Source organism: Jaculus jaculus, chromosome 12 (genome assembly GCF_020740685.1).
Source record: "Jaculus jaculus isolate mJacJac1 chromosome 12, mJacJac1.mat.Y.cur, whole genome shotgun sequence".
NCBI lineage: Eukaryota > Metazoa > Chordata > Mammalia > Rodentia > Dipodidae > Jaculus > Jaculus jaculus.
Window position 1 is genome coordinate 8,581,734 of NC_059113.1, and position 26,640 is coordinate 8,608,373.

At 38.9% G+C, this 26,640-nt stretch overlaps 1 protein-coding gene across 2 annotated transcripts in view; it reads right to left on the reverse strand.

Moving 5' to 3' along the window:
- The window catches only part of Psd3 (pleckstrin and Sec7 domain containing 3), a 352,155-nt gene that overhangs the window by 80,258 nt on the left and 245,257 nt on the right, over positions 1-26,640 (reverse strand). Inside the window, exons 1-2 of one of the 2 annotated variants that reach the window (XM_004669696.2) lie at positions 25,719-26,065; positions 5,619-5,662 (exon numbers count right to left, since the gene is read on the reverse strand). In XM_004669696.2, the coding sequence (XP_004669753.1) occupies positions 5,619-5,662; positions 25,719-25,877 (203 nt within the window). In that variant the 5' untranslated portion in view covers positions 25,878-26,065. Of the gene's footprint in view, positions 1-5,618; positions 5,663-25,718; positions 26,066-26,640 lie in introns of those variants that run through there. The other variant, XM_045131244.1, reaches the window with a different exon arrangement.

Here is a 26,640-nt window from a genome sequence, read left to right on the forward strand (position 1 = left end):
ATATGACATGTATGTGTTTGTATGTTCACTGTGTGTGTGTGTGTACGTATGTACATATACCAAGGGGCCTGTGTGGAGGTCAGAGTACAACTTCTGGCATTGTTCCTCACCTTCCACTGTGTTTGAGGTCACCTATGTTGGGGTGAGTTTTTCAGTAATGCATCCATATTCCTGTAAAAAGCCCCTCACCCTATCCTGTAAGTAACCCCAATAAACTCACTGGTTCACCAAACCTGGTTTTGTTGTAATTTTGCTTTGGTCTGTGCCCCATCTAGTATGAACAAACATGTGTTCACATCTCAGAAGGGAAAAATTCTCATAAGACACCAGTTGGTGTGATAGATACACTAACTGATTTTCAATGTTGAATAAGCCCTGAATAATTGAATAAATCTTATCTGGCTATTGTGTATAATTTTTATTTATTGGGTTTGATTTGTAAATTTTATTGAAGATTTTGACATTATAGACTATATACGTTTAATAACTATCTAATTTATAATTATAGTAATTGTGGCAAGTTAAAGTGAGTTATGGCATGTTCTATGCATCTTCTGTATCTTGGTACAGAGTATTAAAAAAAGAACTGGTACAGAGTATTAAACAAAGAACTTGTAAAATTTGTCCCATAAATGTTGGACAGCATGAGTCACAACAACCAGTTGTTTTTTTTGTTTGTTTGTTTGTTTGTTTTTTTGGTCTTTTTTTGGTGAATCAAATGTTTGATTAGATACAGAACAATGAAATCTTCTATTTGTTTTTATGTGAGCTTTGGAGGGCATTTAATGAAGTTGCTCCAATCAAATCTATGGACACACAGCTGACTGTTATATCTCTTTATTATCGCTTGAATGCCACATGCTTGGAAGTTCTATCACCTTTCCTTTTTCATATTTAATAAGTGGAATTTGGTCTTTATTTTAGCTAACATGGCTTTGCCTTATCAATTTTATTTATCTTTCCAAGAAACTAGCTTTTGTTAACTCATTTATTTCCCTTTCTTCAATTTTATTGATTTTGTCCTAATTTTAATTTTTTCTTCCTTTGTACTTACTTTGGGCTTAAATTACTCTTTACCTGGTTTGCATATGTAGAAACTTAAGTTATTAATTTATTTCTTATATACATTTAATGCTAAGTAAGTATGTATATACATTTCTTTTATACATTAAATGCTAAGAGAGTAAGCACTGTTTTTGTTGTACCTTGTTCTCAGAGCTGGAAACACCTTTTATGCAAAAGTAACTCTGTTAAATAGACATTGGATAATGTAGTGGGCAAGACGTATATGTGAGGGGAACATTTTAGGGTCTTCTGATTAGGTCTCAGGCTCTGCGAAGCATCAAATTCACATGTGTTTTCAGTGGTCACCCTTCATCCCCAGAGGCAGGCAGAACATCTAGACTAGGCTAGACTCAGTCATTTCTCTTTCTCTGTATCAGGATCTAAGAGAACACAACCTCATCATCGGCAGATGATACACTACAGCAGATGTTGTGTCATATTTTTTTTAAATTTCTCTTTTAAAATGAAGAACTAGGTAGTAAATCTCTCCAGTTTTCTAAATGCCTGAGCCAGGAGACACTGATAGAAGATAACAGACCGTCCACTAAAGACCTGCCACCTCTTCCATATCTGCAGGGGTCCAGGACAACTTGCAGTTGAAGTGGTGCCGCGAACACCACTCTTAACTGTTAACTTGATTACCAGGGTCATGGTGGAAGACATGGTGGTCAAACACAACCTATAAAAGCAGAAACCCAGAGGCCAACAGAACTCAACACTAAGACCACCAAAGACCTGCCATGGCTTAGGGAACATTATGGAAGAGGGGACAGAAAGACTGTGAGAGACACAGAGTGGAGGGAATGCCGAGCCATGGTCCCCCACTTACAATGATTAAGGCTTTCTTGACCCCACATTAAATCCCACAACCCCACAGAGGAGGGCCCCAAGGAAACAGGAACAGGGGAGAGGTACTAAAAGAATCTAGTCTGATAAAAAATAAATTTTAAAAAATAAGAGTAAAGAAAAAGCTGGGTGTGGTGATTTGCTTTTATAATGTAGTGCTGGGAAGGTGGACACCAAAACACTGAGAGCACAGGCATGTACATGTGACTACTAGTTACTAGTTATACTGCACCTCAAAGTGAGACTGAATAAAACATTTTTATCACCATTGTTTGGATACTGTGGTAAGGAAGACTGTGATTTCTAAGCACTAATGTAGGAAGAAAAAAAATCTTTTGTGGTTAAATAATATTGCAGTCATTGTATTTTCCCATTTTGTTAGCTATTGTATCCTCTGAAGATCCTTATGCAGCTTTATTTTAAACAATGGTTATAAGCTTCTATTTTCTTGTTTAATCTTCCCCATCACAATTGAGAGACAATAATTATTCATTTGTTTTTTTCTTCAAATTGGGATGTCTTAAGGCCAAGAAAAAGACCTCACTGCTTTACATATTTTTGTTTTTTTCCCAAATTCCTAACATACTATAATGTGGCTCAACAAATAGATTCTTTATAAATAATAAACAACTGAGCAAAGAAACATGGAAGAGAAATGGTAACTGTTGTATCTGAGGCAGAAGAGGCCTCCCACTAGCTAGCCTTATTAACTCCACTCTTCACGACAACCTTCTATTTTTGTGTTTATACTGACCTCTCCCTCCTTTCATATTGTGTTCTCATTAAGAACAGACCTGTGCCATACTCAATATTATGTTTTAGCTCTGAACTGGGCCAGACACAGCAAAAGAGCTTAAAGACACAGAACAGATTAAAATATGATCCTCACTACTTAACTTGTCCAGGGGAAGGAAACACTGGTAACTCTATGAGCATTTGATGAGACTCATGCATTGATACAAAACTCTCAAAGGCTGCTACGAGAACATGTAGACATGGCATCTGCTCTCCAAACTGACTGGATGGGAATATGTGCCTACAGAGAAGTCAGGTATGACACTAGCTTATGGAAGAATTTTCCACTATACTAGTTAAATGTTTTTGGATCTGTAGATGAATGTGTATTCATTTCAGTTTTCCTCACAAATGAAATGAAGGCAGCATGCCATATCAATACATTCCCTCAAAATTATAAGTACACATACAACAGAAATATTTTATGAAACTCAAATCATGTTTTTGGTCAGCTGAAGTAGGTTTGATGTGTGTAGGAAGAACCTGGCTCCCGTCTTCCTCCCCCGTCCTCCTCACATACTGCCAGGGATGCTCCTGAGATATCTTCTCAGAACCCTAAGACTTCATGGAACCTGGTTAGAAAATCAATGCATTTAAAACACCTGGGATCCCTCTAATTGTAACAGTCCATGACTCCACACCTGTGTTTCCTCTAAGGATCTGAAATCAGTATCAGGAGCTTTCTATGCAAGCTTACACTATTCTACAAATTTTACCACAGTGGATCTTTCTTGAAACTGCTCTGAACTATACAATTGTAGGCTCATTGTTCAAGAAAGCAGTTCCTTGCATAACATTAATATTCTTTCTACAGCATTTTGTTGCTTTTTGCCTCCTAGTGTGAGGGATTGAATCAGCACATGCTAAGCACATGCTTTACCATTGAGTTACACACCAATTTTCCTATAGCCTTTTACAGAGTTGTCATTATGTACAAACACTGCAATGAGCAGAGGAGGATATGGAGACTAACCCTGACATGTGTCATTTCCTTAAGGAGCTTACAGTCCAGTGATAACTTATAGCAAATAACTAACAGGGAGTGGGGGTGATGGTGCTGCCAGATAAAGTAAAATGCAGATGGTTCTAGTTGGCAAGATCAGGAAAACTTGAGGGGACGAATGTTATAGAAGTTTGGCTATAATGGATAATGGGAGAATGCTGCAAGTACAAGGTCACTGTAGCAAAATGAACATAAAAAGGCAGGAAGCTACAACATTGGATAAACACCTGGAAATGCGCCTCGAGGAAGGTGAGGACTATGTAAAGACAACAGTGAGCACTGAAACGGAAGACAGGAAGAACGTTCAGGACCTACTTGAGGTTTTATAGTATAGGAATGCTTTAAATTGGTGGAAGTAGAGAACGAAACTAGAGATATTTGTTCAGAGACAAAAAGTATGAATGCTTAAAAAATATGAATGACAGCAGTAGTTACAGAGAGGTCTCTAATTGGGACCATTTCTGGGGAAGAAAGCAGAGGTAGAATCAAAAGTTACGCAGATGCCAAAACCCAGCTACACAGGGAAATACTGATGTTAATTAAGAAGAATGAACACACCAAGAGCTATACACAGAGGGTAATGTATGAGCTGATAGGAAAGTCCTCTATAACAGTGAAGATGCTGAAAAAAAAAAAACTTGAGGAAGAAGTCAGAGCTGTGTTCCTACATAGAAAGAATATTTGTAGTGATGGCTGGCAAAATCTGAAGAAAAAAACATTACTGAAAGACGATATTGGATGAAAATAATTTAGAGTATTGAACTTGGGAAGGTACCGACATTAATGGATTAGAGGTTCTATGTTACATAAGGTGAAACTGAGGCACAGAACTTGGCCTAGAGACTCAGCATGGACACCGTAGAGCTGGAACTCAGACTATGATCCAACTCTGGAGTATGTGTTCCTGACCAGGATGTTCTGTTGACTTGACAAGAGGGCTACAGAAGAATCTGGTGCATGGTAGATTCTCCTACCTGACAAATGCTTGAGTTGCACACTTAACCAAATTTCAGCCACACATAAATATACATAAAAATCAAAACAAACTGAATGCACTAAAATATAGATTTTTTAAAATAATTTCTCAGAAGCATATTTATTTGCTTCATAAAATAACTCTATAAAATGATCCTAGGGAGGCCTGCCTACAATCCTTGGACTCTGAAGTAGACAGAGGCTGCAAGAGGCAAGCTAGCCAGCTAGTCTACCCCAACTAGGGAACTTTGGTTTCAAATGAAAGACTCTCCCACTCAGTAAATAAAGAAGAGATTAAGAAAAATATCAACATCTGTTCTGCATATGCTCACACATACATGAAAACACCTATCTGCACACAGGTGTGCCCATACACATAAACATGCATGCATGCACGCACATTACACATATAAAATGGCTTAATTTAATGTATCATTTCTCAATCTTATCTATTAACAGAACCTTTTTTCTTTTTTCATTAGTTTCATTGGATATCCTAATATAATCAGTATTATAGTAAATAAAATTGTCAAGATGGGATCTGCAATGGCAGAAAGAAGAAAATTAAAATAAGTGGATGGTACCAAAATACTGAATATTGCATTTTTAGAACAAAAGCAATTTAATCAGATTTTCTTTTAGAATGTTATTTTTTAAAGGATGAATAAAAATGTAATCAATTGCCTACTTTCATGACAGTAAATGCAGAATGGAAGCAATCTGGGCACTATGAAAAATCTAACAACTCACAACAAGGGAGACTTGGGATTTACTTAGGTTTTACATAATGCATGTGAGAAATCCAAGAAACTCAATATAGAATGAGAGCCAGCAATACAAATTTAACCTGAAATCACCTCCAAGGCATACAGAAAGGCAGTAAGAAACAAAGGGAGTAGCACAACATTAAAAAGCTGATATACAGCGTACTTACACCGCCCATTCAAGCTTCTCATTCTTGATTGAGTTGTACAGAGCCTGTAAACAGAGGAAAGAGGGTTGAATTATTCTCTTCATCCTGTTCCATATACTGAATTCAGTAAATGACCAAAGCCAAAGGCTTCACACTGATCTTCAGGGATCATTCTCACTTTCTCACAGTAAGAACATCCTAACTGGGTGCTCCTAAAACCACTGATCCAGCACTAGGCCCCTAGGAAGCTTAGAGTTCACAAGGGAGGCAATGAGTAGGGTATGAGTGAATTATAAAACACAAAGTCTGCACTGTCTTCTAAACATAAGAAGCAATGTAGTATGCTGTATCTCATCACAGTGAAGTGAGGACATGGCTAAACTTACATGAAAATCCCATTTCTTTCCTTTAAGATGGGGTCTTAAAGTTTCATCAATTTGGACATAAGCCTAATAATACATCTCAATAATGAAAGAAATACAACTGTTTTCATGGAAACTGAATGTGTAAGACACATGGCAGGAAAACTGAAGCCACACATAGAATAGCATCTAAGAATACTTTTAGAGACATCCTAAGCCAATGGCTTAAGCAGTTTTTATTACCCTGGCATTACAGTTGGACTTATAGTTAAATAAGTGCTATCTTAGTATGCGTGTGCAGCAGTGGTAAAGAGGACAGAAAGCCTCTCGGGATTCTAGAACAACAGGAATAATCATATAAGCATAAGACAGACTTCTATAGTTTAAATGTAGAATAAGACGAAACAGGGCTGGAGGGATGGCTTAGCAGTTAAGGCGTTTTCCTACAAAGCAAAAGGACCTAGGTTTGATTCCCCAGGGCCCACGTTAGCCAGATGCACAAGGTGGCACATACATCAGGAGTTTGTTTGAAGTGGCTGGAGGCCCTGGCGTGCCCATTCTCTCTCCCTCTCCCTCTCCCTCCCTCCCCCCCCCTCTTTCCCCCTTTCTCTGTCAAGTAAGTAAATAAATTAAAATAAAATATTAAAAAAAATAAGATGAAATAAAGAAAACCTGTATCTCTAAGATATCAAATGACAGCAGAAATTATATTGAACCTAAGGAAAATAATATGAGTAACTGTTAATTGTATGGTGATGTTGGAATTTTTCTCCAAGAAATACTTGAACCTATTAGCATATTAATATGAAGGAGACACTTTATTTCTTTTAAGGCAGTAAATGGGGGTATCAGATATCACCCAGCCAGTCATGAAGTAAGAAAAGTTGAGTTTCAGGAAGTTGTTCAAGTGTTCACATGTATGAAAAAAGACTGCAGTCCAACAGTGAATTTCCTATGCATAAAAATGCTTCTAGAATTAATGCAAACATATTGAAATTACAGGTTTATGTCACCTAAAATTCAACACCTTATTGGCATTATCTTGACAAACTACATGTATGCTCTCCAGTATAGTCAGTTTACCTTATAATCACAAAAGCAAATCACGACATACTGTATCCTCATCAGTACATGAGTAAGTATGTGTCCTCAAAAACTTTTGAGAATATAAAATTAAAATGAAGATGATGTTGAAGCATAAAAAATGATGGTATAAATCACTGGATTTTCTGGTTTTTGATGTAAGGTCGTGCTCCAGCACAGGTTGACCTGGAACTCTGCACTGCGAGCTGGCCTCAAACTGCTGGTGACATCACCTTCCTGACTAAGACCTGAGTAGTAGGTTACAGGTGTTATCCACCATGCTGGACTAGTCTGGATATTATTTATGAAGAACTCATTAAAAAAAAATTATTTATTTGCAAGCAGAGAAAGAGAGAGAAAAAGAGAGAAGGAGCAGAGAAAGCAAGCATGGACATTCTTGTGCATCTTGCCAGTGCAAATGAACTCTGATAAATGTGCCACATACTGCACTGGATGACGTGGGTACTGGAGAATTGAATGTGGGCCATTCAGGCTTTGTAAGCAAGTTCCTTTAACTGATGAGCCACCTCTATAGCCTGACCTTATATTTTTTAAAGAACTCCAATAATCTACACTGTAGCTGATGCCTTAAAAAAACTGCAGATAATCTCGAGACAACTTGCTGGATGGCTTTTGAATTTATCACAGAGGACTGAGAAGTGCAATTGAAAGGAGACAGATCAGTCAAGGTCTGTTACAATAACATCATGCTCAATATTACTGAAAACATTCACAATGTGGCAATGATCTTTTTACTTGTTTTATTTTATTTTTGTTTGAGACAGAGAGAGGAAGGGGGAGGGAGAGAGAGAGAGAGAGAGAGAGAAGAGGGGAAGGGAGGGGAGGGGAGGGGAGGGGAAGGGAGAGGAGAGAGAGGAGAGGAGAGGTGAGGAGAGGAGAGGAGAGGAGAGGAGAGGAGAGGAGAGGAGAGGAGAGGAGAGGAGAGGAGAGGAGAGGAGAGGGGAGGAGAGGAGAGAATGGGCATGTCAGGGCCTCAAGCCATGGCAAAAGAACTCCAGACACGTGCACCTCCTTGGGTGCATCTGGTTTACGTGGGACCTGGATAATTGAATCTGGGTCCTTACGCTTCTCAGGCAAGCACCTTAACCGTTAAGCCATCTCTCCAGCCTAATTAAAAAAAATGTTCATAATGATATGTAGGCATTTAAAATTTTCAAATACATCATTCAGCCCAATGGTAGTTCTTTATCAAATTGTTTTGCTCTTAATTATACCTGCTTAAGGAGAAGGAACAGTTTTGCTACTCAGTAAGATATCTCATAACAAAAAATATGCTTAAAGCATCTTGTCTAATTCAACAGACTTATCATAGTGTAGGGTAAGTCCTCACCCTGCTATGTAACATAAAATAGGTTCCTTATCATTGCATGCCAAACTCAAAAGGTAGGTGACAGTCCTTTCCCCTTCTTGGTAGTATGGGAAGAAATGCCTCAGTGGAATGTTAGAGAAAGGGGCAAACACTCCTTTAATAAATATGGAAGGTGAAGCCCAATATGCAGTGATGTCTTTCCAGATCCTGTGGACATTTTTCACAAACTTAATCTAGAAACAGCATTCCTGGACAGGGTAGAGTGCTGGACTCACATTTACGAAGTTCTGAGTTCAATCCCCAGCACCACATAAAACCAGGCATGGTGGCGCACACCTCTGATCTTACTACTGGGTAGGTGGAGACAGGAGGATTAGAAAATCAGGAGTTCAAAGTAATCCTCAGATATATACAGAGATCAAGAATATTCTTCCTCTTTTACTTTTCTTTTCCTCTTCATGCTGGGAATTGAATTTGGGGCCTTTCTAGCTGTATCTTTCACTGCCTCCTCTCTTCCTCTTCATTATTACCTAATTACATTCCCTTCTATGGAGACCAACCTTAACAGCACTGAACATTTCTGTCCTAAGTCAAGGCTCAGGGGCAAAAGTAACAGACCTGCACCTCTTTTTGAATAGATTCAAGTACTGTTGGGCATTCTAGGGATCATTCTTAAAACATGAGCTTCTCCAAAGAGTCACAGAAGCTAGGACACATGCCTGCAGCACCTCTGTCAGTAAGGATGAGCTTGCTGTACTGACCCTGCTCTGTCAGTACACTTAGGAGGCCCGGAATGGAGAAAATAACCCTCCTCACATAGCTAGAGATAAGTCAGCTAGTCTAGCCAAGGAGGCAAGGTGTGCGGCTCAACACTGCTCTGGTGGATGTCAATTTGCCCTTGGCTGTGGGCAGTCCCTGGGCTAAAATGGAGCAAGGCACCATGGCAGCCCAAGTGGATGCATGCAGTAAGTTGATACCTGCTCTGGAGAGTGCCTGGTGCACCCCTGAAGAATGTCTATCCTACTGCCTGGAACCTCTGAATAGTTCCTTATAAATGAAAAGAAAAACAGACATTTTAGATGTGCTTGAGTTAAGAGATTGATTTGGGAAGACTCTGAGGATAGGCTCTAAATACTATCACATGTCTCTTTGTAGGAAGAAGGCTTAAGGCAGGTTTGAGAAGTGGAAGAGGAGACAAATGGAAGGGGAAGAAAGAGGGTAGAATGACAGACACCAGGCAAGGCACAGGCAACCTTCTGAAGCTAGAACAGGCCAGAAGCAGATTCTTCCCGGCCGGTAGGAAGTAGACCCATAATCACTGAACTTCAAACTTCTAGGTCAAAAATTGTGAGGGCTGGTGATATAGCTCAGCAGTTAAGGCCCTTGCCTTCAAAGCCTAATGACCCAGGTTCAGTTCCCCAGTACCCACATAAAATCCTAATGCACAAAGTGGCACATGTATCTGGAGTATATTTGCAGTGGCTAGAGGCCCTGGTGTGCCCATTCTCTCTCTCTCTCTCTCTCTCTCTCTCTCTCTCTCTCTCTCTCTCTGCTTGCAAATAAATAAATAAATAGTTTTAAAATTGTGAAAGAACATATTCCTGCTCTTTTCAGATAACACTCTGTGGCAGTTTGTTGCAGCAGCCATAGGATACTAATGTACCAGGGTATAAATGAAGAGCAGATATCTGAACAACGAACGATAATGTCAACACACATAGATTTTCAGGAATATTTCCAGGTCAGTTCCTAGCTAAAACAGTCTTTTACTGTAGGAACACCATCTGAAAAGCAGGAATGTGCTGGTCAGTTCTACAAGAGCCAGTTTTCTGGGTGAAGCACCTAAGTGAATTATCTCCATACAGTTTACATGGGATACTGACATAAAGCCCTGGTTAAAAGTCACTGCTTTCTGAGTTTCTCAATCTAGTTCCTAAGTGACATTTCTGCAACTTAAGTCAGTAGCTGGAGAACAATCTTTCACCTCTACAAATAGTGAACAGGAGAGAACGGTTCTTCAAACTTGAAGATGATCATTTTCAAGAATGAGAAAGCAAAGCAAATTGCCTAAATTACAGAGATCAAGATATTTTGGTCTACATTTACTTTTAAGGTTTTTTTTTGTTCCTTACTTTTGATTGCTTCTCAAAGATGATAAAATGCCATTTTATTCAAATCTTAGCACCTCACTGACAGCTCACACAAGGCTCTGAGATTTTTCTCCATGACATTATGTAACCAGGAGTCTCGCTGTCTCTCCAGAAGCACTTTTTTTTTTAATAGCTGATAGAACTACGTTTTAGATAAATCATCTCTAAATTCAAATCATGAATTTTCCTTCTTTGGTCCTTGAGTCATTGTGTAAAGTGTGGAAAGTATTAATTACATAGCTTCCATTTTCAGTGAAACTGACAAGGACCGTAGCAGACTTTGTACTTAAAGAGTTATGACACCCATAAACATGCCCATGGCTCTCCTTTTCAAATGTGACACTGTGAAGGATAGGAGAAAAGCAGTTTCAGCTAGGGCACGAGACTTACAGAGAACCATGAGATTCCCCTCCACATGCCACCTGGAACAAGAACAAAAGTCTTGACAAAAATGGAACTCATGACTCATCGAGACCTATCTACAGCGCTCCCTGCTGCCCATAGTCTGCTGCACTACCCTGGTGGGCTGCCCCCAATGGGCTAATGCTCAGGTTCCTTCTCCAAATTTACTAGCCTATCAGGTCTTCTCTTACATACCGGAACCTGATGCTGTAAAGGCTGCAGCCTTCAGCCCTTTTCCGTCTTCTTTGCCATGACACCAGGTGTGTGTGGGTCTCTTGTGCTCTTCCCTGTGCTGCTCAGTCACATGAGAATCTGTCTCCACCCCTACCCAGACTGGCTGGGTGCAGGTGGGAGAGCACAGCACTGTTTCTTTTTTTTTTTTAATTTTTTTTATTATTTTTTTATTTATTTATTTGAGAGTGACAGACACACAGAGAAAGACAGTTAGAGGGAGAGAGAGAGAATGGGCGTGCCAGAGCTTTCCAGCCTCTGCAAACGAACTCCAGACGCATGCGCCCCCTTGTGCATCTGGCTAACGTGGGACCTGGGGAACCGAGCCTCGAACCGGGGTCCTTAGGCTTCACAGGCAAGCGCTTAACCACTAAGCCATTTCTCCAGCCCCACTGTTTCTTGATCTAAAATTTTCTGCTTGCCTCTGCTTTAAGTTTGGGGTAACTTCTTACTTTGATTGCATACACGATTTCCCTCTGGTCTCCAAATCTACTAGTGGGTGCTCTCAGCAACTCTAGACCTGTATAGTTACTCTAAAGGTGGGGCAACCACGAGTGTACCACTCACTCCTCCTCTGAATGTCTTGGTCTCTGCTTTGAGAGTTTCCCTCTTCAGGAAAGCAGACGCCATGAGTGTTCCACCTGAGTCTCTCTACACATACATCTAAGTTCTATTATTTATGTACTTCTGCTCCAGTTTAAAAAAAAAAAAAAAAACAAAGCAAAACTCAACTTCCCTTACGCTTTGATGTTTTCTCTCTGTTATCCTTCCTTTAGTCACCATTCGCCTTTTCAGCTCTCTTAAATGGATCCCATGAGCTATGTTATTTGTACGTGAGGGTATGCTTCAGTACTCCCCACATGTTTAGCCTCCCTTCCTAGCCCTCAAGTTCAACCACAGTTTGTGATTTCCCCTAAATAAACTTTATAATTTATAATTTATCCTTCATTAGTCTGTCTTTATTAATTCTTTATTAAAGGTAGGGCAGAACTCAAAATTTGGGGTTCAAAAATTCTGGGAGATCCCTTCCGAGTCCCCAAATCCTACATCACTGGCTCATGTGATATTTAGAGGAAGATGCATTTTCAGTACAAGATTACCCATGCTCTGTTCTGGAAGTGATGTTAGATAAAGAGGATGTAAGAAAAAGACAGAGCTAGCCAGACTTTTCATGCACCCAAATGAAAAAGGGCACTACCTGAAAGGAGATGTAATCATAAGACATCCTGGGGACAGTGTTTCCTTTGCTCTAACTCAAGGTAACAGACATGCATAAATGTGGTTTGCATTTTTTCACATCTACAATCAAATGCATTTTTGGTCTAAGCCATGAGGAAAACAACTTCCGTAACCTTGTGTTGTAGTGTAAGTACAAACACAGATAAGCAGCCACAAGGCTATCCAACTACAAATGGACACATCTTCACATTCCACAACAGAAATGGAAAAAAAGTAAATGGAAAGTAATAATGTGAAGGATAATTAAGATGCACAATTCATCATAGAATACGTGTCTGAATGTGCTTGAGGGGGGAGGGTCTTTGTTGCATGCAAATGAATCCTGTCTGCAAGGGCTTTTTACATAATAGATACAAAATGCATGGCTGAGTCTTATAGCTGAGTAGTAGTCACATAAATCAATTAACTTATTCGTTTCTACATATGATTTGTAAAACATATTTCCTACAAAGAATTTAATGTGAGACACATATTTTACCTATACACCACATTTTCAAAGAAAACAGAGACTGGAATAAAGTCTAACCTGCAGAAGCTCGGGGCTGAGAGAAGTGGTGGGAGTACACCTGCCCCTGTCTGGGGCACTGAACGAAAGTTAATTTACCTGTCATGATGGCTAACTCTGATTTTCAACTTGACTTTATTAAAAATCACCTAAGAGACTGGTGAAACACATTTCTGGGTATGTCTGTCAGGATGTTTACAGATACAGTTAAGACAACTGGGCTTTGACATAATTATGGCATTACTGGGAAGTGGTCAAAAGTAGAAGGTGGGGCTTAGTTGGAGGAAGAGGAACCCTGGGGGCAACTGACCATGGGTTATGTACTGCTCCGTCCCCTTCCTATGTTCCCTTTTTCTGCTTTTTGTCTTCTTGATGTGGAAAAGATTCTCCGCCATTTGCTCCTGCAACCATGATGTACTGCATCAGCATGAGGGGCCAGGCAACCATCAAATGAACCCTCTAAACTGGTGAGCCAAATATTTTCCCCCTTAGGATGTTTGCTCTGGTAGTTTGGTTACAAAAACTAATTAATGGAAAAGCTAATTAATAACCTGACCTTTATTTTCTATACATGCAATAATGAAGGCTTGGGAAAGTTTTTTTCTCTTGACCCTTCCAGATCTACTAGTCTCTGTTTCTACTTGGAAACCCCCTGAAATCACACACCCACAATAGTTCTTTCCTTAGTCCCTGTATACCCTTAAACAGGTACTTCTCACCAGCTTTTAGGTTTTTTTCCCCTATCTTATAAATCTACACCAGCACTACTCACAAACATAAAGGAATGCATGCTATCTACTAAATTATTTACAGATGACTATGGGGTAGACTCCTATTAGCAAAATATCTGAGTTGAAGCATATGTGTGCACTCTGCTATACTTTGGTTACAGAAATTTTCAGATATACAATTCAGTTCAACAAAGTGTAATTTTAGGGCTGGAAAGTTGGCTTAGCTGTTAAGCACTTGCCTGTGAAGCCGAAGGACCCTGGTTCAAGGCTTGATTACCCAGGACCCACGTTAGCTAGATGCGCAAGGGAGCGCATGTGTCTGGAGTTTGTTTGCAGTGGCCGAAGGCCCTAGTGTGCCCATTCTCACTTTCTCTCTATGTATACCTGCTTCTTTCTCTCTGTGTCTGTTGCTCTCAAATAAATATAAATAAACAAAACAAGAAAAAGTAAGTCTAATTTTATACTGATACACCCATCACCAATGCTTACAATGAACATTTTGTTTTGTTTGATTTATCACCTAACTTTGACATGCCCATTTATTTTTTCCATCTTATTTCTTGATGCATTTAAAAGTATATAATAGCCACATGTAGTAGAAGATGTATATAGTTTCAGCACTTGGGAGATGAAAACAGGAGGATCAGAAACTTAAGGTTAGGTAGGGCTTCATGTAACCTTGTTTCAATAATCGGTTGATCAATCAATCAATAAATAAATCAATAAATGCATAAATTATGGCAGACATTAGAATGTCACTTCTAAACACTTTAGTACTATGTTAACTTTAACTCCATGTTTGCTGACAAGATTTTTTTTCAGATTTAATTGGTATGAACATTAAGTGCACCTATAAAGAAACTCTGATAAGCACAAATATCTACATACTACTAATCCCACTTAAACTGTGGAACATACCAATCAATTATAGAAAGTTCTCTCATGTTCTTTTTCAATCAAACCCTTTGTTAAAACTTTAAACATATGTTCATGAATTAGTTTCATATAAGGGCCAAATGTCAGTTAAACATTAAAAAAAAAAAATAAAAAGACTAGGAGTTATAACTCAACTATCTACAGAGGTAGGCATGCACCATAAAGGCACAAGCAGTGTGTGGAGATACAGTAAGGCAGTGGAGCAGACTCAAGCAGAGGGCCAGCTCTCAGCTGCAGCCTGGGTCTCAAACAGGTAGGGGTGCAGCACCACTCCTTTCCAGAAGTAGCTAGAAGCCAAAGTGTACCAATTACATTTCAAAGCCAGCAACCGCTCCAGTGTGACTATAGAAAGAATAACAACAACAAAAAGCCACTGTGCACCGTATGAACACATCCAATAGGACACCCACTTTTTCATAGATAGATGTGATTAGACAAATCAGTAAGCATTACTGAGCAGAGAAAATTTTCTACCTTATGATTTAGAGAGCTGAACTTTTGAGTACTGAAGCTTCACCAGATGACATTTCTGACTTGATGTAGTTCTAGTCATTTCACCATAGCCAATAACATAAACATCAAAGAGGCTGCACTATGTAGGAAATGGGGCTAAAAGCTTTACATTCTCTGAATCTGACTGAAGAATCACAGTAAAGTTAGAACAGAACATAAATGAATGAAAAACTGGGAAAAATATAATTTTGACATTTTATAGTAAGTTATCAGTTAATTATTCTAAGAGGGTGAAAATAATATAACTCCAAGAAGCAGTTTTAGACTAGATGGTCACTGGAAGCCTTTCTGCAAGGAAAGATAAACTGGAGCCACTAGGGCCACAGGGAGGAGTGCAAAGGCCTAGAGGAAGAATGAGCAGCGTCAGCGCAGCGGCACTGACAAGGACCAAGGAGGTAACACAAGGTGTAAGGAATGCCTTGGGTGTGGGGTGCGGGCGGGGTGCACATTCATGCAGATATGCAGGCAGGTTTGTAGGATTTTTAAATCAGAAAACAATGAAGGGTTTGTTTTGTGGAACCACAAGATTATTTCAAGCAGGGGAGTGGCTTGCTGTAACTCATGATTTAAAGTTTCCCTAGCACAGGAAATAGCAGAGACCTCTAGGATCCAGGTAAGACACGTGACTTGGGCTGGGATGACAGCAATGGCAGAATGGGGAAGTCAAGTTACTTTCTTCATTGTGGGAGAAAGGCACCATTTCCACACATCTCAACAAAAGTGGAAAGGGAGGGTAAGGCAACAGTTTCAGTAGCAGCTCCAGAGACAGAATGTTGTATATCAATAGTTAAAATAATTTAGCTAAGGTAGAAACAAATGCATTAAAAACAACATTAAAAAATAAGAAACAGGGCTGCAGAAATGGCTTAGTGGTAAGGCACTTGCCTGCAAAGTGTAAAGATATGTTTGTCTCTCCAGGTCCCACATAAGCCAGACACACAAGATGGCATAAGTATGTAAGGTTTCACGCACGCAGAAGGTGTTGCACATGTCAGGAGTTTGACTGCAGTGGCTGCAGGCCCTTTCAGGCCAAGTCTTTCTATGCCAGTCTGTTGGGCTTGCCTCACCTCAAAAAAAAAAAAAAAAAACTAAAAAATGCCTACAGAATATTTCCATCTGATGATGAAAAATGTGTACATTTTTCAGTCAGTTGAAAAATGTTTCTAAAGGGTATATGCACACACACAACAAAAACAACAATATAAAACCCCAACACACTGCCAATGACTACCCTTAGAGACAATGAGTGGGCAAACAGGACAGATGAAAGAACGTACTCTTTGAATGTGTACATTACCATGTACATATTAATTACTTAATATATAGCTGATACCAAATTTTATACTCGATATGTAAATGTGGTCTTTGCCTATCTTTAGTCTCAGCAATGCTTCACGAATTATCTTGACCACACCATGTGTTTAATAATAATTCTTCTTGCTGGGCATGGTGGCACATGCCTTTAATCCCAGCACTTGGATGCAGAGGTAGGAGGATTGCCATGAGTTCGAGGCCACCCTGAGACTTCATAGTGAATTCCAGGTCAGGCTGGGCTAAAGTGAGACCTACCTTGAAAAACCAAGGAATAAAAAATCTTCTTGGTGAAATAAGGCACTCAATGATAATGATGCTAGATGTAATAATCATGGTGGGAGGCCACTAACACCGTAATTATCAGCAAGCGTGGATCCCAACCTGCCTCCATAGTCTGTGAAATTCGTGTGGTTACTCACTCTACTTCACTCTAGACACTGGATGGAAGACAGATACACTGGGGCATGCTGACAACTGTGGTTTTCCAGATTAAATGAAGGATGTCCAGTTAAATTTGAACTTCACATAAATAATAATTTCTTTATTATAAATGTGTTCCTAATTTTACATTAGACATAGAAAAACTATAATCTGTAGTTTTAGATTCAGTGGCATACACATTCTTCCTATCTTTCTCCAACTGGACTCGGTCAACATCTTCTCCAGAAGAGCATATGTATCCCAAGGAAACAAGAATTCTCTTTGAATTAACTGAAATAAAGGTGGAAAGACATTAACATATTATCAAAGGACTGTCCTCTTCTTTAACTCAGTATACATGGTAAACAGTACCTCAAAATATTGTGCCAAAACGATGCAGTGTGGAAACTATAACAGGATAAAAACCTAGAAAACATTTACGCCATTAAAGACACAGTGATGAACAGTCTCCCATATGTGAGTGAAAAGCTAATTTTCCAAAATATGTGGCAGCACATATAACTAGTCCAACTTGTGTAAGCGTCATGGAGCCCAAATTCACTGTGACCAAAGATCGTTCCTGATTCCCCTCTGGTGCTTATTCCATGATCCTATAGGATGGATATCGATCAAACAAACACTTATCTATACTTAAATAGCTAATCCTTGCTTGAAAAATATAACTACAACCTGTATTTTCAAAGAAGACTGAGCCATGTCGCCAGCCCTGAAAGATGATTCTGGATTGTACTTGCAATGATCTGTCATCCTATCCTTCTCTTTGATATGCCTCAGCTGGTGAGAAATAGTAGGCATAGGCCATAAGAAAGAATGCTTTATAATCTGAAACATAAGGAAAACATAAATTCCAAATGACCTGGTAAATTACATGCAGTATTTTTAACTACATTATAAAATGATCCATTATATTTAATGATTATGGATATGAGGAAAAAGTTAATGTGCATAGTCAAAAAAAACCTGTTTGTCGAGTAATAAGCTGAGTCCTTTCAAAATGACTTATGGGGTGAAGGGATGGCTTAGCCATTAAGGTGTTTGCCTGCAAAGCCAAAAGATCCCAGTTCGATTCTCTAGGACCCATGTAAACCAGATGCACAAGGGGCACTTGCATCTGGAGTTCATTTACAATGGCTAGATGCCCTGGTGTGCCCATTCTCTCTCTCTCTCTCCCCTCCCTCCCTCCCTCTTTCTCTCTCTTAAATAAATAAAAAAATTAATATATTTTAAAAAATGATTTTCAAGGGCTGGAGAAATGGCTTAGCGGTTAAGGCACTTGCCTGCAAAGTCAAAGGACCCAGATTCAATTCCCCAGGACCCATGAAAGCCAGATGAACAAGAGGCACACGCATATGGAGTTTGGTTGCTGTGGCTGGAGGCCGTGGTATCCCCATCTCTCTCTTTTGTCTATCTCTGCCTATTTCTCTCTTTCTCTCTCAAATAAATAAATGAAAATAAAATATTTTTAAAAATGACTTATAAAACAAAATCCCTAGTAGACGTCAATATTTAGAAAGTACAAGCTTAGCATTTATTCCCTGTCATTTCCATGCCCTGGACAAAGCAATGACAACAAATCAAAATGGAAATAGAAATAGATTTCACCCAAAGTAATCAATGCAGCCAAATTAAATAATCCAAAATAATAGATACAAGGTTTTCAGATATCATAGACAAGAAAATTCAGGGGAACTACACAGAATTTTCACTGTTTTCTCTTTTCTAGGATGGAAAAATTTTGTTAAAAGAATATAACACTAATTGCTACCACCATCAAAAATAAAAACAAGTAGCAGGGAAAATTTCTTTTGAATTAGAAAAAAAAAATAGCCAATCTTTCACTAGCCCTTCCCTATAGTTGAAATCTGACAGCAACTAGCAGTGGAGTATGGTCTAGTAACTGTTCAAAAATGTGTCTTAGAGACCTGCAACCCCACTGAGGAGGGCTCCCAGCAGAGTTGGGGGCAGGGATGAGGGAACAGAGGATACCAACACATGATGTATCCATACAAAATATATTGTTAATAACAATAACTATAAAGATAAATAAATAAATAAAAGAAAAATATATGACTTTTTTCCTAACAAGGTCTTGGTTACTTATTTTTCTAACATGAACTGAATTAAGATACATAAACCATTCTAGTTGCTGGAAATTATTCAAGTCTTATATGCATTCATATTTGCCATTTCTAATCATTTTAGAAATCTTCTCAAGGCAACAGCTATGTCACCTACATAATTAAAAGTGACTAAAATGTCTATAATAATAATATCTAAACTTTACCTCTGATTCTGTGTCCTAACAGTAACATTAACTATTTTTTTCTATTTTTTGATATGAGCTACTGACTTATATCTGTGCAACTCTGAAAGATGAAAGCCTACACACACATACATACACCCTTACAGTACTTCTTGTTTTCTATTGTTTATTTTAGAGAGAGAAAAAAAAAAAACTGTAATCAAACTCCAGATACTTGTGTCACCTACTGGGCATGTGTGACTTTGAGCTTGCCTCATCTTTGTGTGTCTAATGTGGGATCTGGAGAGTTGAACATTGGTCCTTAGGCTTTGCAAGTAAGCACCTTAACCACTAAGCAATCTACCCAACCCCCCTGTAGTACATATTTCTCCCCTTTTCCAATCTTTCCATTAATACCATCACTATCAGCATGGACGGTTCATCGCCCCTGCATCTGGCAACAATGAGTATATTGACATTGCTAGTGCTTTGGGCAGTATTTAATTTTCAAAATCTTAATTGCAAGGTACAATCAAAAGCATATCAGGAGAACAACTGGGCTAGGAAAAGAGGACCTCAGTCAGTACCCTTCATACAACTTCTGACATGAAGCATTATAAAGAGACCACCTGCCAAAACAAATTCCACGGAAATGGGATGGTATCTGTATGTGGAAAGAGATTCACAAGGACATGGCAGGCTGAATTTTAAGAAAGTAATGAAAAAGTGATCTACTTGATAACAAAAATGCAAAACTCAAAAATCTTAATTAAAATTAAAGATAATACAATAACTGCATCATAACTGATGAGGGGTAAGAGATCTCATTCAGCTGTTCATAGTCTTTGTATCACTACAAATGAGAGAATAAAGTATATTTTCTAAAGAAGTCTAGGAATCTAAGAAACATAATCTTTGATCTAGTAATTGGTTGTACAAAGGAAAGGAATTATGATTGAAAATGTGACCTACTAGTTCTCATGCTCTCTAATCTCCCTGATTTTCAACAATGATTATCTTTAAAATACAAGTATTATTTTCTCCATTTATTCCTACCATAAATTTTTCTTTTTCCCTTCCCTTGATTCTCACAGGAATAGGAATAATAGGTTTCAAGTATGATGGCACGGTCCAGCATTTGTTTTTACAACGTCCAAATTTTGCATGGAAGCCTACAAGAAGGCACACACAGCCTGCTCTGAAGGGCAGCAGAGCACGAATAGGTTGGTTTTGAGAATTACTTTAGAGCTGATAGAAGCAAACACATCGCACCTGCACTTATTCAAGTGATAATGAGTGAGTGTTATGAGGACGGACAGTCTTTGTTTGGTTATACTCAGAGTCACCAGGAATCACCCAGTCAATAGCATGGTATGTTTAGCACTTACTCCTACTTAGAATTTATGCATCCTGAAAGAAGAGATAGTCACATACACAAAGGTCCTGCAAGATCTAAGAGATTTATACAGCAAGCTAGGTAGGAAGGACATAGGAGTTGAGGAAGAAGCCCTCCACCCCTTGCCCCAAAATACCCAACAATAAAACCCTAGCCACTTTGCTAGCTTTGGGAACTCAAGATTAAAACCAAAGGCAGCAAAATTGTTTATTCTGTGCCAAGTCTGACTCATGTCTTGAGGGGGTGCATAGCTACTGATGATGGCACAGTCTGTAGAACTAACTTCCAGAAGGAGGGAGTCTTGTATCTTCATAGACTTCCTCATGCTAAACCAAAAGATACCACTTTGTGTCTGGTGGAATCACACCTATAGGGAAAACATAACTTCCTGGGAAACAGGGAGTGTGGTACAAATATAGTTGAGCTGACATAAGAAAACTAGAGCTCTGGAGAGAAAACTGTCTTTATCTTTGTGCTCCCAGATTAACTTTGTAAAAGACATATTCTCTCCTGCTCTCTCACAATGCCAATGTTTTAACTAGTGGCCCTGATGTTCTTGATACTCTGACCTAATTGGTATTCTCTTATCTGTCTCTTTGAAAGCTTTCAACAAGGGATTAATGGGTTTAAAAGATGTCCTGCTTCAATTTCAGAATTAGAAATACTGTAGGTAAGCAGACTATCCTTGGAAGTCACTGAAGGATGGCCCCCAATTCCTGATTCCCTGCTTAACATTAGAAAGGAAAACATCTCAATCACTCATTCTCCATAGGGAAGAGCCACTTCCTCCAGGTCAGAGGAACAAATTCTTCTGGTCTCGGATGGGGCCTGCCAATCACTCACCTGGAAAAGAGACCAACCCTCACCTACAGACATGCTAAGGAATGGGGAGGAATAGTTATTCCTTTAATGTGATAATGTACTTAAGCCTACAGAAGTCTTCTCTCTGCAAATGCAGTTGTTTAGACCCTCTTAGAGCCCACCTGTTTTGCTCACCAGGAGAAGGATTTGGCATTAATCTAGCAAGCCAAGCCTTTGCAGAATGACAATAATAGAGTTGGTGGTGCCTTTCAATATTTCCACCACATGTTTCACATAGCAGTGTATTAAGGCATTCCCAAAGCAGGATTTTGGAGAAACGCATTTCCATTTTTTTTTAATTAATGGTTAACATCATCTAGCATAGATGTGTATTAAAAATAGTACTAAAGGCTCCTTTTTTTTTGCATCCAGCTTTGTTTTTAAGTGTGTTTTTAAACAGAAAAATAACAATTCCACCAAAATTAAAATTGTTCAGAACAAAGATATTTTATCAATTCCTGCAATTTATGGGTAAGTCTCAGGGAGAAGTGATTGACTAATGCTCACAATGCTAAGTAATGAACCCAGCCTAAGCCTGGTCCAGAAAGCAGATGGCCAATATTTTCACTGTGTACCACTCCAAGTACCAGATCTTTTCCTGAGTTTAACTTTCCCAGAAATTAATTTCTTTGCTATAATATCACATAACTTATTTAAACAATTCATTTGAATTCAACCAGTCATTAAGAGAGAAAACTCTTAAATTAATTTAGGCCTTATATTATCCCCCAACAAAATGCCTAAAGATTCAACTGTGCATGCCGTTTTTATATTCAACAGAAAATATGAAGCAAAAACTGTAGGTTTGAAATTCCCCCCTCCCCATGTAAACATACAATGTAGTTTCATTAAAGAGAGACATGAACAAAAAAACAAGTATCCACACCAATTCTCACAGATTAATGATGTTACTCTTACTCATATTAAAACTAAGAAATAGCAAAATAATTTGTATTTGAACTATACCTAGATGCAGAGATAACAGGTGGGATTCCTTGAAGCCCTCAAGCTTAAATCAACATGTTCTAGGTGGGGATGTAGCTCAATGGTAACAACACTTGCCAAGCATGTCTGAAATCTTGGGTTTGATATCCAGCGCCATAATTAAACACATACATACATACACACACACACAAACAAATAAAGCCATTTAAAAGTCAACATTTCTTATACTGCACACCCAAATAGATTGCAAATTGTTACTTATAAAAGGCACCAGCCAGCAGGACTTGACAGCAGGAAGGTCTGTACTGCCCTCTCATGGCCAAGAGACTCACCAGTAACTTGTAGTACCAGATACTGAAGAGACAAATCTGTCCTAATGCAAAGTCAGGCTTAACTATTTTAATGATGAATGTTAGGCCCACAAAATGTATAAAGGACTTTTAAGACACATTAGTATTTGTATCATGTCTGTCTAATTCAGAATTTTATATGGGCACTATTATCCAGAAAAGGACAAAGCCAAATTTTCAAATGGAGAATGATTACAATCATTTTGTGGGATGGAGGGACAAGAGTATCTACAAAAAGAAACAAGTTCTAAAAAAAAAAAATAAAAATAAAAAAAAAAAGAGCATGAGAAGCTGTGTTTTAGGAGCTTAAATAAAATGTTTTAGACAATGTCAGTATAGATTAGAAAATTCAAATTTCTTCATTTAAAATGGTTAGTTCAAGAAAAGCTTTTAAGATATTCTATAAAAGTCTAAGGCAAGAAGTATCCAATCCTTTTTAGAAATCCTAATTTAGTACTTTGTTCAAATTAAGAACAAGATGAATAATCAGATTAAAAGTGGGGCTGCACACAGATTAATTTTTAAATAAGCAGTGTTGAGTGAATGGCCAGCAAAACAGAAGCTAGAAATATCAAAGATTAAAGTTTTCAAAGAATATAAACCATTTGACAATTTCAATCTCTGAAAGTAAGAAACGATTATTACACCCATTCTAGAAAGAACCAAGAAGAGTTGTAGAAAAAAATTACAATTTAGAAGGATATTCTGAGCTACTTAATGGCACCTTACCATTCTCTTTTAATGGGGAAGGAATGGCATGACGGGGTGGAGGGAGTAAAATTTCTAATCATTATATTAGACAGCATCATTTTTTGATGAAGAGTCAAATAATCAAAAAGTGCTATTTATATGATTTACAAGGAAAAAAAACACTGATTTGCTTTTAACTACTAAAAATGTACATGTAGATACAAGTGAGGTGAATGGGCACGTTGATTATTAACATGTGGAGTAAGATGTATACACTGTGAAAAAGAACATATTATACGTCTGTAATGTAACTCAGTTAATCCATTCAGGAATTAAAAATTAATCACAAATTAGTAAATTCAATCTATCTCTTTTCCAGTTCTAGTGATTTTACATTAGGCATTTCTGGTTTGCCACTGTAGAAGATTACATAATTCTAAATGAAAATCTTTTGTGAGATACATTCTTAAGTAAATACTTCAGCACACAAGAGACCACATATGCCTTAAAATACTTATTATAATCTCCAAAGTATCCTGTCATGGTCTCTTAATTATAATTCTACCTGGAACCTTTTGTACTATTTTTTTCAGGATTAGAGAATTTATCAGCTTCTGTCATCAAACCCACGTAGACGAGAACTTATATATTTAATGCACTGTGCTCACCCTGTACAACCACCTGCAAGGTCTGTAACACCCTCTGGCACTATGCAGATGTCCATAAAATACAAGTAGCTATAACTGGGTGACAAATGGAGAAGGTGAGTAGACAATTTGCTGATTTCACATCTCTATCAGCTTCAACATGACACTAATTCTGGCAAAACCGTTTGTATTAAAACACTTGAACTATCATCAGGATGGGAGCTATGGATACAACAGTATTCACGATGGTTACTTCTTTTTGTCAGGGCCTCTGGTTGCATGTTATGTACATTAAGACATGTAAAACCAAAGCCAGAGATACTGATTAGGCTGTGGTAAGAAGCAAACTTGACAGCCATGGTAACAACAACATACATGTCTCTGTCCACTCATTTACTTAACATTGTAATAAACCTCTGGGGGTCCATGTTAGCAGGAGCCTAGCTATCACACCATGTGTGTCATAACTGTTGCAGTATCTTTGTACCAAGGCATCTCCATTCAGTCACATAAAAACACTGCCAAAAGACCTATGTTTCTTCCCAAACCTTCAGCTTAGAAAACTGCTGAGTAGGAAAAGCCACTTCTGATCACCTACTGGAACTGAACAATTTGCTAATGATAGATGGGGCTGGACTCTACTGTGTCATAATGTAAAGTGGTAGATGGAAAACCAGTACATTTCTTAAAGTCATAATGAAGTTATTTTGCCATCCCTCCCTTGCCATATTTTGAGGGGAACCTTCTATGACCAAAGTCTTTCAATAAGGTAATGCCACTGACTATAGGGCCTGGAAAGGAGCAGTAGTGGAGAGAGCAGAGAGGGCACAAGCCTAATGTCACTCTCAGTGGGTCTGGACAGAGCCCATGAAAAAGCTGAGATGACACTGAACCCACCACCTGGAGCTTTCTGTGCACACTCCAGCCTGCGAATCTTGTTCTAATCATACACATCTCCAGCCCCAGACTGCTGTGAGCCTATGATGCCATCATTCCATTTTTAAACCTGTGGAGTGGGAGTGATTCTGAATGCCCTGCTCACACAGATGGTGGTGGGAAGAATCTCAAGACTATGTAGCATGTAGTAAATGCCCACTTCACGACGTAATCTCCTTCCCATTCCACAGGAACCAAGACGAAACCATATCACAGCCAGCCACTGAGCACCAGTGCTTTGATGGCAGCAAGGCATCAGCACACATATGTGTAATCAACACAAAAGGAGGAATTTCTCCTAATTACACAGACAAGTGGCTGAACATGGCATGAATGTAGTGTAACAGGACCCAACCACTTGTGTACAGTTCCTCATACTGAGGGAGACGGAGACACTGGGTGGGGGAGGGATGGGAAAAGAAACTCACTGAAAGATAAAATCATACAGGACATCTCTACATTCCTGACGTCTAACAGTACACCGCACTGAAAAGCATTTGTCAAGACAATCTTTCTTAGACTAAAAACAAGATCACTGTGCCAGCTACCAGTTTACACAATCATCTCAGTTTGAGAACAGATTCAGTCTCTCTCATTCACAAACTGGCTCTCTGTGCCCACAGCCCAGCAATCCTACTATCTGGAGTTCAGGTAGCATCCGGAGCCCCAGTCTCACCTGATAATGTTAAAGCCATTTTATGCTCCCAGTTAGTTTCTCAGCCTGGCACTGCACATGAGGCGTTGGCAGAGACTATATATCACAACCTGTTATCCCAGCATACAATCAGCAGTCATGTTTAACACAGCATTGCTTTACCTTGGTCTCCTTAGCAGAAAACTCAGAGGAGTTGGAAATTTTCATAGACTTTGACCGGTGGGACTGCCGCCGGATAGAATCCTCCCGGGAGTATTTCACAGAACCTGAGGTCCTCACCCGTACCTTGCTGGCACTCTGAACACTATTCACGCCAATCATTTTGAAGGCCTATTAGGGAAGGGGCTTAGAGAAACACAAAGGCACTTTCCACCCTTTACAGGCTCTAATGCTGGAGGAAATCTGCCGGCTATACTCCAGCAGCTCAGAGCAGCTCCGTGATCTGCCTTAGCTTAGGACGCACCAGGCTGCCTCCCCCAGCGTCTTCAACTACCCTGTTTGCAGCGAGTCTGATTGTTCCAGGCACTGCTCACGTCACTGACTGCAAAGAGGAAAAAAAAAATGCAATCCCACCCCTGCTACTCGGCTCTCTTTTACAAGTGTGTGCACGCACACACACACATGCGCATGCACACTCGCGCACGCACACATACACACACACACACAAACACACACACACCATATTCACACACTGGAACAAATGGCAATTGGCCAGACAAGCAATTCATTAACATTCCAAATAGCAACACCATTTCTCTTGTGGTATTGTGCAGTAAGCTCATTAATGTCAACAATAAGAGAGAGATACCACACATAAAAGTCACAAGTATTCTTCAAAGCACCACATGGGGAAGAAAAGGACGGAGCTGCATCTCCAAAAGAGGAAAAGAAATATGGATGGGTGTGAACAGGCTCAATCAATTACAGATTTGTGACAGGATCATAGTCACTAAGGCATCACAGAGATCAATAAATTTCCCTTATTTCTGTATCAGGCCACATACTGTTATAACAGCATTCCAAAGTTCATTGCTATTCTGAGTAATTAAATGTGCCCTGTGAACTTAGAATACAACAGCAAGAT